Below are 18,739 nucleotides of genomic sequence, written 5' to 3' on the forward strand. Positions count from 1 at the left end.
GTATTTCATTCCTTTTAATAAAATGCCAAATAATATTTCATTATATGTAATACCACATTATATTTATCCAATCATCAGTTGATAGATTCTTGGTTCCCATCCCTTACCCCACTTTTTGGACTTTATGAAAAGTGCTGTTATGACATGTGTGTAAGTTTTTGTGTGAATATATGTTTTCATTTATCTTTAGTAGATACCTAGGAGTGGAATTGCTGGGTCATCTGATAACTGCTGCTGTACCATTTCACATTTCCACCAGCAATGTATGAGGGTTCCAATTTCTCCACATCCTTTCCAACATTTTTTATTGTCTTTTTAGTTATGGTATTGAACTATTTAAGATCAATAAACAAGAGTAGTAGAGCTTTGCAAGTTCTTTGCCTGTCCTAGTGGTCAAGTACCTAGAAGGCATTCATTAAACATTTGTTGAACGAGTGAAAAAACAAACAAACAATAAAACCCTTTTATGTGTATGTTGCCTTATGTTTTACAAGTGCACTCAGAAGTTGTAAGGCTCACAACAATCCTGTAGGAAGTAGGGAGAGTGGAATTCTGATTCTCATTTTTGACCTGAGAAAAATAAGAATCAGAAAGATTAGGTAATAAGTGAAAAATCTAGATCATTGGTCCCCTGGCTCCAAATCCACTCTTCTCTCTATAATTCAACACTGGTTCTCAGTAAATCTTTGAAATACCATATTAGTTAATGTATAGAAAAGAATGTTCATAAGTTTCAAAGATCTTAGTTAAAACAAACAACTCAGCAGCAGCTGAAGGGGCTGCATGTTTTTGGTAGTTTGGAGACTGCTAACTATGATTCTGAGAGACGTCTGTAGGGACTAGAGAATGGTCTAGGGCAGTCTGACGAAGGAAGTCACTAGATACAACTTTTGGAAGCAAATTCGTCATCTTTGAAGTAGAACGGGTAACTGAGAACTTACAGGGCTAGAAAATTTAGGGAGGTTCAAAGTGAACTGTAAATCAGGTGAGGGCTTATTATTTAGGTTTATAGATTGCATTACCTGAGAAAGAGCTAATATAGAAAGATATGTAATAATCATAGTTTTCTTAGCAATATTCAATTCTAATTGTCTTCTTTTTTGTAATAGAAAGTCTCTAACATACATAAAATGTGAAGAATATAGTACAATAAACCCCCCATCAATGAAAAATTATCGACATTTTGTCATTCTTATATGTTTGAATATAGTCAGGCTTTCTTTAAAAGGCATTTCCCCCCCCCACAGCTTTATTGAGATATAACTGACAATCAAAAACTATATATTTAAGATGCCTCCATATATATGTATGTATTCACAACCAAGCCAGTCAATATATTCATCACTTTACCTCCTAACGATTTTCCTTTCTATGTTGACAATACCCAAGATTTACTCCTAGCAAATTTCAAACACACAGCATTGTCAAATATAGTCACTAAAAGCCATTATTAATAATGCCATTTAAGCCAAGGTACATGGGTAATTAATTATTAAAGAATCATAAAGTAATCTTGTAAGCACCAGGAACTTGTAACTTTTGATTTTTCTTCATTTATGGCTAAAGGGAAGAAAAGCAACTGAAGCCACAAAATAACTGAAGACTTTTCAGTAGGATTTAAGATTTTATTCATTCAGTCCCACAATCATTCAATCAGCGTATTCTGGGCACTTCTCGCGGACACTGACCATGCACCAGTGAGGCAGACCATGCTGGCCACAGACTTGAGTCCTAATCCGGCTTCACCGTTTACTGACTCTAAGACCTTGGACAAGTTTTGTCCTTGAGCATTATCTTTCTCATCTGTAAAATAACAATAATACCTTCTTGACTTGGGCATTGTTACAATTAAAAGTGAGGTAAGGTCCCCACAAATGTGCATAATCGGTGTTCTTTAATATATGTTCTGTTTGCCACTGTTATTCCGCTAGGTTCCGAGAGCATAATGAAAGAAATCATAAGCCAGCCTCTCCCTCCATATTCCTTTTCCAATTTAAGTGGGCAGCAAAAAGCTCACAGAGGTCCTCCGAAGAATGCAACATGTGAGATGCCAAAAGTCTGCCCCCAGTGACAGCAAGCTTTCATCTTCCAAATTCATTTGAGTTCTAATCTTAGGTTGTCTTTCTTCAGGTCTTGCGGCTCTACAAAGATAATCTGTGCTAAACTCTGCTGTTGTCGAGGTCAAATGTTTGCGTGCAGGTTGGAGAACCTCCCACACTGGTCCTGATGAGGGCAGCGAGCCCAGAAGGCTGGCTGCTAACGCAGTCTGGCAGCTTTGTCCCGGTCTTCTAAAGTAGTAGCCGAGGGGGCGTTGCTGGGCAGCACCGAGTGGCGGGCAGAGCCGGCGCCTCCCATCTCTATTTCTGGGTTTGTACCGAAGCACAAACTTCGGTCAAGTTCGCAGCCAGAAGCGAGCACTTGGGAGCCGCACCACCGGGCCCCGTAAACTGCGTGGTTCGCTCCATCCAACTGCGCCGGCTGCCTTGCTACGCACCTGCGCGTGGCTCGCCGCAGCGTGGACCCCACGGCCTCGCGGCTCTGGGCTCCCGGCTCCAGGCAACGGCCGCAGGAGCAGCAGCAGCAGCAGCGGCGCGTAGCGGGCGCCCCACAGGCTGCACCGCCCGGGAGGCGGGGACTGGGCGAGCCGCCAGAGCTCCACTCCCGGAAGCCGGTGGTTCTCCTGCTCCAGCTGTGCGGACCGGCGCGGCAGCGAGAGCTCTAGCATCCCCCGCCGGCGCCTCCAGGAGCAGCGGAAACGGTACCGCTGCCGGAGCAGCGTGATCCCGACTCTCTGCCGCCCTGGCTGGCAAGATGCTGCCGGTGTATCCGGAGTTGAAGCCCAACCCGCTGCAGGGCGCGAATCTCTGCTCGCGCGTGCTATTCTGGTGAGCGCCCAGGCCCAACCTGCAACACCACGCCGCTGCCGCGTGGGAGCCTGACGCTGCCGGCGTCTTTTGGGGTGGGGGATCGAGGGTCTGGACCAGGGATAGCTTCTCCCCGGCGTTTCTTTCCGTGGGTGGGGCTGCCCCACGCTGGCTGTGTGGTCCCCGCCTGCGCCCCGCGCGCGGGGTGGGCGGGAGCAGGGCGGGGAGGGGGACCCGGCTATCTGGTTGGGGGGGCGCAGGGTCTCGGTGCCTTGCCACTCGCGGCCCCGCGAGCCTTCAGTGCCCGAGACGCGGAGAAGGAGGAGAACGGAGGCTGTTTCGGGGCAATCTGCCCAACAGGAAAACGGACTGTCCCCCCCCTCCCCCAGCCCCTCTTGGTCTTCTTTCCCCCTACTGCTCAGGGATTCGCAGTTTTGAACTAAAGCTGTACCCCTTTCTTTCTAAGCAAGCAGCATATGGACAGCTTTCTTTATCTAATTTCAGCCAAAGTCTAATTAATGCCCTGGACCATTGCCATCTCCCGGTAGTGTCCCCACTTCTTCCTCTATTTCTCATATTACAGCTGAATTTGAACTCTAATGGGCTTCCCCTGTGCCTGCCTCTGTAACCGACCATGTCTCTGTCCCCCTAGCGCTCTCTCTTCATGTATGTCCTAGTACCTAGTTGTGGCAAATTTCAAATGGGTGAAAAATTATTATTTAATGAATGAGGACACTGTTCTTGAACACGGTTTGCGTTTGCCTGGGACACACAGCCATGACTGGAGTACGTCTTTGACCAGCTCCTTTCCTATTGAGAATATTTCTACTTACACCTTTGAGGACTATTCTGGGGCTAGGTCTTACATGGATCTCTAGCCTTTAGAGAATCATCCAGGGTCTTGATGCAGGTAGTCTTGCCCAGGAGTCCTGTGGTCCTAAAACCACCGAAGAGACCCTGTACTGGGAGGAAACACACACAGGTGAAAAATAGCCCTCAGAGGCGAAGCTTTTAACTGAAGTTTTCTATCTAGCAGCTGGGACGACTAACTGGGCAGGCGTGAACCTTCAGACTTCGATCACGCTTGGTTGATTGTTAGATCTTTTGTTTCCCAACCCTAATCGTTCCCACATATTCTGATATTTTCTTTTAAATGGGACAGCTTAAGGGATCCCAAGGGGATGAGTGCGCCTACACTTGCTTTGCTTGTGTGTATTCAGTATTTGTGGGAACATCTTTTGACTGTTTGGCCCTTAAAGAAAGGGGCGAAGAATATTGGCTGTGGTTACCATAAATTATAATGAAGTAGGCAAACATCTCCTTAACTTCAGGCAGGGCAAGGAATGCTGGAAGCACCTTCTGTTTGTGGATTTTGGAAATGTTTGTACTTGGAGATGTGAAGGTGAGGCCTTATCATTAATGACTTGAGTAGGTATCCACTTCCGGTTTCCAGGGAGTGGGGGGAGGGAAAGGATTTATTATCTCTGTTTTACACTTGAAGGCCCTGAAGCAGAGAGAGTTTGAGTAAATTGCCTAGGATCACACAACTACGCAGTAAGTGGTGAGGCAGGATCTCAAACCAGGCACTCTGGTGTCTGGACTTATGTTCGAAAGCGATGTACTGAACTGCTCCTGTTGGGACACTTGGTTTTAAATGCTTGGAGAACGCTCTTCCACACATATCTTTGTTAAAGTTCTTGCTGTTGAAGATGGTGTACGTGAAACATCTGTTAGCATGCTTTAGGGCAACTGTTTTCAAAGTATGGCGCTCACACCTGCAGCGTCCATATCACCTGAGAGCTTTTTAGCAATGCAAATTCTCTGGCACTCTTTCTGGATCAATTCTGTAAAATTAGAAACTCTGGGCGTGTGGGGTGGGGTTTGAACTAGCTCTCAAGGTAATTCTGATGGAAGGTTGAGACTGGCTCACTGCTTTAAGCCACTCCTACTATTGTCATAATCCAGTATTATAGTTTTAAAAAAGGGGCAAACCTTTGTGAAGTCAGTTGTAGACCATAATTTCCATCCTGTGTTTATTTACCTTGTGCAGTTTGAGAAATTTTAAAGTCTGAGGCACTTTAATGATTTTCTTGTGTACCCCTCTGGTTGCAGGCGGGAAAGCTGAAATGAGCCCCGCCAGGAAGTGCTGCCTGGGCACAAGGTCAAGCGTGTAGAGAGAAACCCAGTTTTCAACTGCTCATTGAGTATTTGCTTTTCTTTTCAAATTTCATCTGCTTTATAAACTTTTGAACTGCTAGCTACCTACCTTCATGATGCCAATAACTAGCTTATTGACTTTTATATTAGGGTGGTGCAAAAGTAATTGCGGTGTTTGCAATTATTTTTAACCTGTTAAACTGCTGTTACTTTTGCACCGATCTAATACAAGTGAGCTCACCGGGTTTTTGGTCTTTTCACAGCACATTTTGGACTTGGGGGTTTACAAGGGGTTGTACATTATAGCTATTGGTAATTAGCTTGGATTTTTGAAAATAATATATATGTTTTCTACTTCTGTAAGAAATTTAAAACCATAGCAAAAGAAGAAAAGGATAAGGATGATTTATTTCTATTAGCCAAGTACACCTGCTGGTCTTTGGTGGTTTCTTAATCTTCCCCTTGAAACCTCTTTGTGCACACATGCATCTTTTCTATAAAACTAGTTTTGAATCCTGATTCCTTCTTAATTTCCTATGGTTAACATACGTTTATCGCATAAAATACTCTTCAAAACATATTTAATGATTGCAATTTATGCAGTCTTTCACTTTTGTTGAACACAGTTTGTTTCTGTGTATTATGACGTAATGTGTATCCAAGCCCATATATTTTGGTGCATCTTTCCTTTTTCTATGTTCCCAGAAGTAGAATAATTGATGAAAGGCCAAATTATTTCCAACAGGATTGGATAAATTTGCCCTTTTAACAGGGGTTCGTGTGCTTATTTCATTCTAAACTTGGAGTACCTGAATAAAATTTTGTTTTCCTAAGGTTAAAAATAATACCAGTTTTAATTTGAATGTATTTGATTTATAGAGACGGAACTTTTTATGTCTATTGACTATTTGTATTTCTTTGAATTGTCTATTAATAGATTTTTTTTCTCCTATGAGGCATTTATATATTTGAAATAACTTGTAATAGTGCTTAATAGCATTTTTCCAGATTCTTATTTGTCTCTTAATGTAGTTCAGAGGTTTTAAATTTATATGCCATTAATTATACTGAGCTTTTCTTTTTGGTTTCTCCTGTTGCTTTTGTAATATATCTTTCTTAAATCCCAGCATCTTCTACATCTCCATAAGCATTTTCTTTTAGTTCTTTTCTCTTTTTATTTCTAACAATAAAGGCAGCTAGAATTTCTTTTAGTATTTGATATATGATAGGCCCCATTTTTTTTTCCAAATCAGCCCATTTTCCTTTCATGGCTTATTGAATAATTCTTCTCTTCTCCATTATTGGAAATAAGTGGCAAAGCTTGTGAACCCTGTCCAGCTGAGTCACTAGATTGCCCAATCCCCTGAGACTCTCCTTGGTGATGTCCTTCTTCCCTGTTGCGCCCCATGGGGGATGGTGGTGGTGGTGGTGTGTGTTATGTGTTCTGCATTCCTCTGCCCACCCTCATCTGGAGGTGGGGGAGGTCAGTAGGTTGAGGGGGGTTAGCAATGCAGGATGTGTCCCCAGAGATGGGGTTGAGGACCATTTGGGCCAGATGCATTAGGCTCATCAGAGAGTGGTTAAATCCTCGCTCCCCTAACGATGGCTCAAAAGCAAATGCTGTTGTGGAGACCGCCACTGGTGTCATGACACTCTCTGGAGATACTTCTCAGAGAAAGCTGATGACACAAGGGGGAAATGTAAATGGCTGAATGCTGCGGTGGCTTAGAGAGGTTGGTTCTCATTGGGGAAATGTCTGTTCAGGTCCTCTGCCCATTTTTTGATTGGATTGTTTTTTTGTTATTGAGTTGTATGAGTTCCTTATGTATTTTGGATATTAGCCCCTTACCGGAGGTGTTGTTTGCAAATATCTTCTCCTGTTTGGTTGGTTCTCCCATTCTTTATTTTGTCGATGGTTTCTTTTGCTCTGCAGACATTTTTTAGTTTGATATAGTCCATTCATTTATTTTAGCTTTTACTTCCTTTGCCTTTGAGGTTAAATTCATAAACTCCTCTTTGAACCCAAGGTCTGTAAGTTTAGTACCTATGTTTAATTCTGTGCAGTTTATTGTTTCAGGTCTTGTGTTTAGGTCTTTGATCCATTTTGAGTTAAAGTTGAGAACCATATGATTTCACTGATATGTGGGATACAAAACTGAAAGCAACAAAGGGACAAGACAAATAAAGAAAAAAAACTCATAGACACAGACAATAGTTTAGTGTTTATCAGAGAGTCAGGGGGTTGGGGGGGTGGGAGATGAGGCCAAAAGGGATCAAATATATGGTGATGGAAGGAGAATTGACTCTGGGTGGTGAACACACAATGTGATATATAAATGATGTATTACATAGTTGTACATTTGAAACCTATGTAATTTTACTAACGATTGTCAAACCAATAAATTTTAATAAGAAAAAAAGAGAGGTTGGTTGTATTAGGCTCTCAGTAAATATTGATTACGAATGCATAGAAATGTTTCATTTTAAACTAGGATTTTTGAATCGTTTCTGGAATACCTCTTATATTCATCTCGTTGTTCTTCATTAACAGCTGGAAATCCAAATGTTGTCGATGGAGGCTGGGGGAGCTTTCCATGGCTCTTTCTCTGGACTTAACCTGTTCCCTTTTCTTAAGGTTTAGTTTGATGAGTTTTGGCGGTTCTATACAATAACTGTAGCCCAAAGCAAGATGTAGAACACCCCAAAGGTGTAGTACAATTTACTGCTAAGTTCCTGCAGTGAAATAAACGGTGTAAAATTTTATATTTATCTTCTATAGTTTATTCTTCGGTATGTGTATATATGTGTGTTTATTCTTATAGTCCTGAATTTGGTCAGCGTGAGAGGTATTAACTGTTGTCCATTCAGATGTGTCAAGTGGATAATTTGCCTTTCTGACCCTCCCAGGGGACTCCCCCCTCCTGTGTATCTCCCAGGGGACACCTGCTGTATGGGGTGTGGAGCATAGGGGCACCGTCTACAACATGAGCTTCCATTGTATGTCTCACCTGTCACCTGTTGATGAGGCCAGGGAACCCTGTCCCTTTTACTATGAGGATGCTTCCTGGGTTCCCTCTTTGTTGAGCTCTCAGTCCCTTGCAGTGGTTTTCTGTGTTGATGAGGTGCTAGTAATGCAGTGGGAAGATCTGGGCTTTGGAAATACATGGACTCAGGTCTTATCTCCGGCCCTGCAAGTTCTGTGTGGCTACCTGCCAGTGACCTCTGAGCCTGAAAGTTGGGAGACTGGAGATGATAGTAAATGCTGCTCACCCAGCCCAGAGTTAAGGCCGCGGGTTATTATGGCCAGAGGATGCCTGAAGACAGGAAGATAAGTGTTAGACCCATTTAGAGATTAATCCCGATGAGATCTCTTTATCTATACAGAAATACTTTCTTTTATTGCACTTCCCTTTATTGAGCTTTACAGGTGTTGGGTTTTTTGCAAATTGAAGGCCGGACTGTACACCAGCAAAAAGATTACAGCTCACTTTATCTTGGTGGTCTGGAACGGCCCACGTTATCTCCAAGGTATGCCTGTATTATGTACATTCATAGAGATAACTGAATATGGACGTCAGCAAGGGTAAGCTTAATATTTTCTTAAGATGTTAAACCCCTGTCTACCTATTTCATCAGTATTTTTTGATATATTATTAAAAATGCAGACGCAGGGCCTTCTTCCTCCCTCCCCTTAGACATTCTGGTGGTGGCAGGTCTGGGTGGGACCTGGGGATCTGCATTTTAAGTTACTTCAGGCACTTGTGCAGGCAGTTAGTCCTCATAGAGGGATCCATTTAGATAACAATGCTGATACTAGCATCTGTTGAATGCTTCCTATGGGCTCAGAATTTTGCCGTTTTACATTTAATGTCTCGTTTAATCCTCATGCAATCCTATGAGGCAGACATCCTGTGAATACTTGTTTCACAAATGAAGAAATCCAGGTCCAGAGAGGTTGGGCATTTTGTCAGGAGCCGCATACCTAGGCGGGCTCAGGCCCAGCTGGGATTTCACCGACATCCTCAGTACACTTGGAAGCTGGCAGTGCTCAGGCTCCTGTCTGCCTGGCTCTGTCTCCCACAGGTAAATGTTTGACCGAATGAAAAAATGAAGGTGCTGACTTTATCCAGCAGACACTTAAAAGGCATGTTATTGAATGCATATGCTCTTTACCTATGCATGCCTCCGAAGCATGTTTTCCTACCTTCTCTTCATCATGCTGCCTCCTGAATTGCCATGTAGTTTGTTAGCATCATTATCCGTATAGTTCTTAAGGTGTGAACCTGTCAGTTCTTCTTCACCCTCGTTTGCTGACATCACATCCTGTTGAGTCAACTTTAAACATACTCTAGAAGTCATTCATTCATTCAGCAGAGGTTTCCTGAACTTAAGTGTGTGGGATCCACAGAGAAGGAAACACACAAAGATATCTGCCCTCCTGGGGCTTGTGTCCCTCCCCACCCCTGCTCCGACCTCAGCTCACGCTCTTGGTGTCTCTTCCTCCTAGAGGGTCTTCCTGCGACCACTTTTCCCCCTAAAACAAGTTCATGGCATCCTCATGCTTAAAAACCTCTGCTGCCTCCTCGCTGCTTTCAAGAGCAGTTCTTCAGTGTCGCGTTCAGGATCCTTCAGCATCTGCTTTCCAAGCTTCATCTTCCCTCCTTTCTCAAGCTACTAGGTAGTCTTTTCTGATTAGGTGAGGCAAATCTTGTAACTGTCCTGCCTTTGCAGGGCCATCCAAGCCAGGATTGGAGTGCCGACTGATGCAAGGCAGCTGCCTGTGAGTGAGCCCCCTAGGTTCCCACGGGCGTGGGAGTAAGTGTAGCAAGCAGTGGATGCCCTTATCTCTTCTCCAGCACCATTGCCAGAGACACATTTCTACTACACTGAACCCTAACCGAGGTTTGCTGCAGTGGAGCCCAATCTGAAGCTAGATTGCCTGGGTATAAATCTGAGTGCTGCTACTTACTTTACCACAGGCAGTAATCTTTGTACCCACCTCTTAGTGTTGTTGAGAGCATTAAATGAACCAAACACTGGTGAGACATTTAGAATAGTGTCTGGCAGATAATAAGCAGTAAATAAACATGAAAAGAGAGCTATGCCACCTTCTTCTTGTTACTTAGCAAGTGTAAGCTATTATAACATCTCCCAGACAGGTTAAAAATGTAAAATTCTGAGTCTTATTCCTAACCCATGGGATCATAATCTCTGGGGGTTGAGGGGGAGGGCAGGAGGTGACATCCCGAAATGTGAAGTTTTAAAAATACTTCCTGGTTGATTCCGGTGATAAGATATGGAAACCACTTTTCTCAGTCCTGAAAGTGCGTTTCTATTTGAGAGCACAATGGGAGGCCAAGGGTGCTATTTTGACCCCTTTGTTTAGATTATTCATCCAGCAAACATTTGAGTGCCTTCTTTGTTGCCAGGTTTAAATACTTAAAAATATCATTCTTTTCAAAGATCTCATAGTCTGGTGAGGAAGGCAGTCAGTGTATTAGTTCTGTAAATAATGCTAGCTGCTGAAAAAAACAAGCCCCAGATCTTAGTGGTTTAAAAAAAAACACAAGCACATTTATTCTCATGTTGTAGTGCATTTTGGGTAAGTTGGGATGGGGAACTACACCACACATTTATTCAGATTTTTACTATCTTGTGCCTTGGTCCTTGGGTCATCTCCATCGATTCATCTTTATTCAGCTGCAAAGGGGTTGTATATGTTCCAGACGTGGAAGTAACACACATCACTTACATTCACATCCTGTTGGTCAGCCCTTGGTCACCTCTGGCTATAAGGGGAGGGGGGCTAGAAAATGTGGTCCATGTGTCCATTAGTCTGCTGAAAGAATTAACACGTTGGGGTGTGTGCTGTAGTGGAGGTATGAATAAGGTCTGCACAATGGAGGGTTTTGAGGAGCAGTTGGATGGAGAAGGTGGGGAGTTATCCTGGGTAGGGGAATGGACCCCTCCATAGGATAACTCCCCATGTGTAGGACAGAATTGTGAAAAGGGGTCATGTGTCTTGAGAGCAGTGAGAAATGTGGACGCCCCTGGGTCATCATGCCCCTCCCTCCCTGCCAGCTGGTGGTGTTTGATACAGTCATTCAAGGTCATAGTCCTCCCGTATTTTGTATAAATGAATATGCCGACTTTCAGACCTCTTTTATCTCTTCTCCCCAAACTATACTCTACTTAACACCTGTAGCCCTTCTGTGGTTTCTGGATTAGCTCCTTATTCTGTTTCCTAGTTTCACAGCCAATTCTGCGCTAGCCTCTTTGTGGGGCTAGTCCCTGTCTGCTTCTCCCAGGGCTAGGTCCTGTCCATCCTATGTCCAATATCATGGAATTATAGGGTCGGAAGGGAGGGATCTTTTAGTTCATACTCAATAGGAATCCCTTGTAGACATTATGGAATGGGGAAATTGACTATTCTTATGTCTTCATATTAGAATACCAGAAGTATTTTGTATTGAGCCAGTTTTCTTTCCAGGCAATTTCTATCCATCTGTATCTCCTTTTTTATTTTTTGTCAACACACAGCAGGATACATTATATGATGCCCTTTTGGTATTTAAAGACAGCTAACATGGACCCGTTAAATCTTGTCTTTCAGAGAGTTGTCTCCAGTTCCATTCTGCCTTTAAATGACAAGGTTTTTAGACCCTCTTCCGTTTGATTGAACTGAATGCTCTTTTGTTTATCAATATCATTTTTGTAATGTGGCATCTCTAACTAGACATGGTATTCCACATTTGATCTGGCCAGAGGTGATGTTTTAACTAACTACTATTTTGACAATTTAACAGTTTTGAATGCTTGCTGCATTCCAGGTAATGTACTAGACCAGGAGTTGGCAAACTATGACCCCCTGGACAAATCCATCCTACTGTCTGTTTTTGTAAATAAAGTTTTATTGGAACACAGCCTTGTTCATTCATTTGTATATTATCTGTGGGTTACAACAGTAGCGTTGAGTAGTTGCAACAGAGACTGTATGACCTGCAAAGCCTAAAATGTTTATGATCTAGCTCTTCACAGAAAATCTTTGCCTACCCCTGTTCTAGACATTTGGGATATAGCAGTGAGCAAAATAGCTAACAGTCCCTCCCTTCTTGGGACTTAAATTCTAGTGAGAGAACAAACACTAAATAAGACAAATAAGTACAATATAGTGTGTTAGTTATAAGTGTTAAGGAGAAAGATAAGGCAGGGAAAGGGGTTAGGAGTGTGTGTATAGGGAACGGAGATGACACTTGTAGGCAGGGTGCCCAGGAAAAGCCTCACAGAGGTGAGGGAACGAGTCATGCACATGCTGGGGGAACGGCCAGTGCAAGAGCAGAGATATCTTGAGGACTCTGCTGGCCATTGGAGGACGTGGGCTTTACCTGCAAGGAAGTGGGGACCACTGAAAAGTTTTGAGAAGAGATAGGACATTGTCTGCCCAGGATTTAGTAAGATCATTTTGGCTGTTGTGTTGTGGATAGACTAAAGCAAGTCCTGGGCAGATGGATGCAGGGAGGCTGGCAGGAGATGGCAGTGGCTTTGAGCAGGAAGGTAGGAGTGGCCGTGGTGAGTCGTTGGATTCAGGGAAGAGCTTGTTGGAAAATGGAGCTGGGGATCTTGGATGCTAGACACTGGGATTTGAGAGGAAGAGAGAGTCAAATTTGCCTCCACGGTTTTGGCCGCGCTTGAAAGGATGGAGTCACCATTAGATAAGATGCTAAAACCTGCAGGCGGAACGAGTTGGAAAAGACCAGGAGTTTGGTTTTGACCATGTTAAGTTTGAGATGCCTGCGACTCAATGGGTCATGCAATTGCTTGGTCACGAGTCGGGCTCAGGGAAGAAGTCTGGGCTGGAGATAAAATTTGGGCATCAGTGGTAAGGCTTGCACAGTTAATTGACCTCGCGTCCGTGGGGTTTGTCCTCACACAAACTGCTCTTTCATCCCTATTTAAGTTCACGTTTTTGATGCCAAAGTTTGGCACCTCATTGTTGTCCATTGAAAGTTATTTGAAAACGTCTGTAGTCTGAACACCAGAAAGGGCAGTTCCTGGAACTGTCCTCCAGCGTGTGGCCAGTCTGCTAATGAATACCTTGGGCAATAGATTTCCTTGGCCACAGGGGCTGGGAGAGGTTGTGCCATCTGTCCAGGGTATTGTATCTACTGGCCAGTCATTCTGAACCCCTACAAAGAAAAGAATTGAGGTTAGATTGGCAAGATTTCCTCTTCATGAGCACAGGCTGGCTTTTGGTGCTGTCTTTCCTAAATATACTTGCAAATTGCCTTCTTCAAACTACTGACTCTATGATTTCTATTAATCTTGCTAGCTCTAGTATTTTGTCTAGGTTATTACACAGCGGTTTTTCCATCAAATTCAAATGCCTGGTCCCTCCGTAGGCCTGTTTGAATCACCTCTGGGGGTAGAATGCAGGCATCAGTATTTTTAAAAGGTTCCCTATGAGACGGACAGTGAAGACTAAGAACCACCGATTAACAGCTTCCCAAAGGTTCATACACACATTTCTGTGCATATTTTCATTTTTCTGGCCAAGGGGTTCGAACTACCCTTATTCCCACCCTAATGAGGTTCCTCTCAAAGCATAAGAACTGGCACAGTAGGGCTTATTCATACCTATGGGGACTCAGCAAGTGATGAGGGGAGAAGGGGACTTGCTGTGTGCAGAGATCTTAGAGGCCCTTGGTCCTTGGGTTCTTATAGTCTTCTCTTGTTGCAGCTGGCCTTGTCCTCAGTTTACCCGGGTATAGACATCCTGAAACTCCGAGTTGAGTCAGGTCTGACACATTCCAGAGCATGAGCTGAGATCTCCGTGTTGCTGTTTATGCCCTTCCCTGGTCACAGAAGAATGCCTGGATTGATTGAGTTTACGGGGGTCACTGGGTAGAAATCACACTTGCCAATCAAAAGCTCATGAATATAAAATAATAAACTGCTTTCATCTCCAGACTTTTATTGGTGGGTTTATTGGTCTGGATGTGACTAAGATTATGTGATAAATCCAACTGGCTACTACTTTTAATTTTTCCTGCTGACATCACGTGACCCTTCCCCAGTTAGGCAGTGTGCTCTTGCGCAGTTTTTCTCTCCATGGTGTGAAATGTTTCTGTCTTGTTTTAAATTAGTAGAAGGGAGATTCATCCATAGCCTAAAACTTTAAGCTTGGCCTGGAGGCGTCTGAGTGTCACAGAATCCAGAGGTGGCATTTATATGAATTCTGAGTGTTCATTGAGCAACACAGCTTGTTCACCTGTAAAAAAGGATAATGCATTTTTAATAGATGTTATCTGGTGTAGTACCTGTAAATAACTGCTGCATATTAGGCTATCAGTAATTGAGTACGTTGGGTAGTACTCCAAAGTTCATCCTTTTATCAGCATGTTTTTTTTTTTTTTTATTGTTTTAAATGGTCAAATGTTATTTAAGTCTTTATTCATGTGACTTTAAAAAAAAAATAAATTGCTAGCTCTTTGAGGGCAGAAACCAATGTCTTTTACATCTTTCTCTCTCCATGCCTAGCTGAACATCTCACACTTACTAGGCTTATCCAGAGATTGAATAAGTTATTACTTGAGTCTTTTCAGGTTCCTCTCAAAGCATGAGAACAGCTGGCACAGTGGGTCTTATTTATCCCTATGGGGACTCAGCAAGTGATGGGGGAGGAACGGGACTTGCTGTGTGCAGGGATCTGGGAGAAGCTAGTGACTCCTTTCTAATTTGGAATTGCTGACACCTCTATCTTAGATAGGAGCAAGCTGGGTATTTTGGAGAGCATCAGACTGGAGCCAGAAGACCAGGTCCTGTTCCATGTTCTTGCACTTGTTAGCTCTGTCCTTAGGCAAGAAGACGCTTACCTACTCCAGGCTATGTTATCCTCTTGTACAAGCTGAAAAAAATTAAACCTCATGGTGTGTTCCAAAAATTATATAAGTGTAATAAGCTAATAAAATTCTATCCACTAGTTTTCTCCCTCACTTAAATCAAGCAGGGCAAGTCAGCAGGGAGGTGTAAGATGTGTAATGTCCATCTCTGATGAATGGAAAAGTGACCTGTTAGTAACTGCTCCGGAGAAATTAAGAAATTAAGATCTATTAAAAAGAAAGCAACAAAGGGAAATGTAATTTATCCTAAGAACTGGGTAGTTACTGGTGGAAGCACTTTGGAGATTATAAGGTGGTGTTACTGCATCTGCCAGAAATCTTCTGGAAAGCAGTTTCACAGTAGAGCCATTTGGCTGAAATTGCTTGTCAGCTTCTCCTGCAGCTTCCCTCTTTCCATTAGGCCCCAGACGCCTTGATCTCCAGACTTTTAGCTGCCAGAACTCGGAGAATAAATTTCTGTTATTTAAGCGCCCCCATCTGTGCGCTTTGTTATGGTATCCTGAGCAGACTAAAGGGTCCCCGTGCCCCATAGAGGCCTTGGTTAGTGCCATTGGTTGTCATTGATCAGAGCTGCTTTGTATTGTGGTAGTTTGTCCCCTGTTAGACTGAACTCGCCAAGGAGTCTGACCCCACAGCCTTGCCCTCGACTCGACCTGCTCATTATAGACCTGCCTCATGTTTTTTGAGTTGAATTCAGGTAAAATCCCTAAAACTCTTCAAATGTGAAGCCATTCCCCATAAACCCTTCAGAGTGCTTTGCATAGGAGAACACGTTCTGTCCCTGGACAGGCAGTGTGGGTGTTCCAGGTACAATTATTGCTCTTGAAAACAGATTACTCATTGTTGCTGCTAGTTCCCCATCACCGGGTGGTTGCATCTTTGGCATAAGGCTATCCAGTGTAAATTCTGTTCTTTCGGGCTGTGAGGTAACCCAGACTCATGCTCTGAACTTGCTCTTTTACAATCTACATGCAAATTTACCAAATTATTTTGCTTTTGGGAAAATCCCATGTAAGTCCTTAGTGTATCCAATCTTAATAGCCAGAAAAGGAGGTGGCTTTATTGTTCTCTCAGACAAACTCAAAACTTTCCTTTTCCCCTTTAGAATATGATGTATTGCAAGTTTTTCCTTAAGACAAACATTTTAAAGAGAAAATTAGTCCCTTTGAGTAAGCCAAGTTAGAACGCCCACCCCCTCCATCAGTGGATTTTGGTCATTTCTTCCAGGAGTCACTCAGAACGTGAATTGAAGTCTTGGGAAGGGAAATTCCACAGGGCTGCCTCTTCTCCACAGTTCGGGAGGGATGCCTTTCTTGTAACAGGGAAGCATATTTTCTAAGAAACCCTTCCAGGAAGGATGAGGTGCAGCAGGAAGGAATCCCACAGAGCAGCCCAGTTACAAACATAAAAAAGGGAATTAATCGCCTTTGATTTCTGGGAATTGGTGGTTTTTTATAGAGGGCAGAACAAAGTGTTTAAACAGCAGCTACCACTGAATGTATTAGTCTGTGGAAAAGGCACTGGGTGACGATTGGTGACATAACCGGAGACAGGCTTAGCCATTCTGATTCCCTGTCATCTCAGGCTAATTCTCTTGGAAAGTTTTACTTGGAGAAGTTGGTGACATGTGTAAAACAGAGGCCTAGGCAGGTTGACGGAAACTATCCCAGGGTCACACAGACAGAAGGTCTGGTTCAAATCCAGTATGTAGTTTCCTCCCTCTCAAATATTTAGATGGAATTCCTGGCAAGAATTTCAAGGAAGGAAGAGGTGAACATGAAAACTGATGCAGCACCTTGTATGTTGAAGGACTGACCATGCCAAGCATGTGGAGAATGTAGACGTGAGTGAGGCCAGTGTGTCTTTCCAGGGTGGTAGTCGCGGGGCAGGAAACACAGCCGCCGCCTCAGCGGGGCTCTGTGGCTCCCTGGGAGCTTGGCTGGAGGTCCCGGTCAGTGCTTCCTGCCGGTTCTGTGCTTTTTAGACCTCATGCTCACGCCTTCTCCTGTGTTATCTTGAACTCTCTCTTCTCTCCCTACTCCCCCGCTCAGAAAGTCAGCTCCATGTACTTGTTTCCACAAAAATCCATGCGCATTGAGGTTTGGGGATTTTTGAAGATTTTGGTTGATTATCGGTGGGGGTGGGCCTTGCCCCTGTCCCCTCCATCTTTCTCTCTCACCTCCACTTCCTCTCTGAAGTAAAAGACAGTGTCCCCTCTTGCTATTCTAACCACTGAGACTTTCATGAACAGTTTTCGACCTTATTACGCAATTCCTATAACACAAGGTAGAATGTTAAATTTAACATTTGTAAATGCTTTACCAAGTGTGGCCACTTTCATTGCCTCTAGCTGAGGAAACTGAGGTGTGGAAAGGTTAAATTCCGGGTTCAAAGCAACACAACTTAGTAACTGTGTGTGTGTGTGTGTGTGTGTGTGTGTGTGTGTGTATGGAGGGGTGTGGGGTGGGGAAGTGGTGGGGGGTGGGCCCGGGCTGTCTAATTCCCAGCTTCAAATGTTGAAAGGCCCATTTAAAGGTCCTTGGAAGGCAGAGAGAGGTGAGTTACATTCAGATGAATGTTTGCTGGAGGAGCCGGTGTAATTCAGGAAAGGCTTCATGGAACAGTTGCTGCTTGTAAAACTATATCATGTTTTAGTTTGTGCGGAAATTCTCTTTCCCGTCCTTAAGAAGTGCACCTCCAAAAGCATATCGCACTGCAGGTGATGACTTCTTTTGCTAGGCTTAGCAATCTGGTGTCAATGTTCACGCCCAGTCTTTATTTCTGAAGTGTCCCCTGGTTCCTAACAGATTTTAGCATTTGGTTAGATTGTAGAGGAAAGGGTTTGTGTTTCTTATATCTGGGTTCTCCTAACAGGCTGTGGTTCTGTGTCCTCCCCACCCGAACAAAAAAGGAAAGAAAAAACACATCTTGATTTGATATGAAATCAGATTCATGGTAAAAAAAATTTTTTTTTTAAAGCTTTTATTGGGGAAGGAGAACAGGACTTTATTGGGGAACAGTGTGTACTTCCAGGGCTTTTTTTTTTCCAAGGCAAGTTGTTGTCCTTTCAATCTTAGTTCAGCTTCAAGTTGTTGTCCTTTCAGTCTTAGTTGTGGAGAGCACAGCTCAGCTCCAGGTCCAGTTGCTGTTGCCAGTTGCAGGGGGCGCAGCCCACCATCCCTTGTGGGATTCAAACCGGCAACTTGTGGTTGAGAGGATGTGCTCCAACCAACTGAGCCATCCGGGAGCTCAGCGGCAGCTCAGCTCAAGGTGCTGTGTTCAGTCTTAGTTGCAGGGGGCGGAGCCCACCATCCCTTGCGGGACTCAAGGAATTGAACTGGCAACCTTGTGATTGAGAGCCCACTGGCCCATGTGGGAATCGAACCGGCAGCGTTCGGAGTTAGGAGCACGGAGCTCTAACCGCCTGAGCCACCGGGCCGGCCCTCATGGTAAAATTTTTGATTTTCTAAGGTCATAGAGCTCTTGTGAGTTTTTTTTTCTTTTCACCTGTACCAGGTAGCTGTAACTCTAGGTTTGCTCAGACTATCCTGGTTTACACCCCATATCATATTGCAATTATTATTGGTACCCCATTTTATTCCTAAGAGTATCTTAGGTTGGATGATAAGTAATATCACTCCAACTGAGCCGAAGTTCATATTCCATAAAATATGCCTCTTCCCACAGCTGTGAAGCACAGGTAGGAACTGTGGACAGGGGGATGTCAATATTTATTAAACTTTTACTAAGAGTAATGATTAGTGAAAACTATTACTATCCCCATCTGAGTGGGTGTCCTGAGAAAATAACCCCTGACCT

At 43.6% G+C, this 18,739-nt stretch overlaps 1 protein-coding gene across 2 annotated transcripts in view; it reads left to right on the forward strand.

Annotated features, from left to right (window-relative positions):
- The first annotated feature begins 2,390 nt into the window (after window positions 1–2,390).
- Window positions 2,391–18,739, forward strand: part of ABCC4 (ATP binding cassette subfamily C member 4 (PEL blood group)) — a 246,122-nt gene continuing 229,773 nt past the window's right edge. Inside the window, exons 1-2 of one of the 2 annotated variants that reach the window (XM_074329431.2) lie at window positions 2,764–2,885; window positions 4,977–5,068. Coding sequence is in view for 1 of the 2 variants with exons in the window: in XM_019737179.3 (XP_019592738.3) it covers window positions 2,812–2,885 (74 nt within the window). In the remaining variant the exon portion in view is untranslated. Of the gene's footprint in view, window positions 2,886–4,976; window positions 5,069–18,739 lie in introns of both variants that reach the window. The other variant, XM_019737179.3, reaches the window with a different exon arrangement.

Source organism: Rhinolophus sinicus, chromosome 16, assembly GCF_057876585.1.
Source record: "Rhinolophus sinicus isolate RSI-liver-muscle chromosome 16, RSI-T2T, whole genome shotgun sequence".
In the NCBI taxonomy this organism is placed as follows: domain Eukaryota; kingdom Metazoa; phylum Chordata; class Mammalia; order Chiroptera; family Rhinolophidae; genus Rhinolophus; species Rhinolophus sinicus.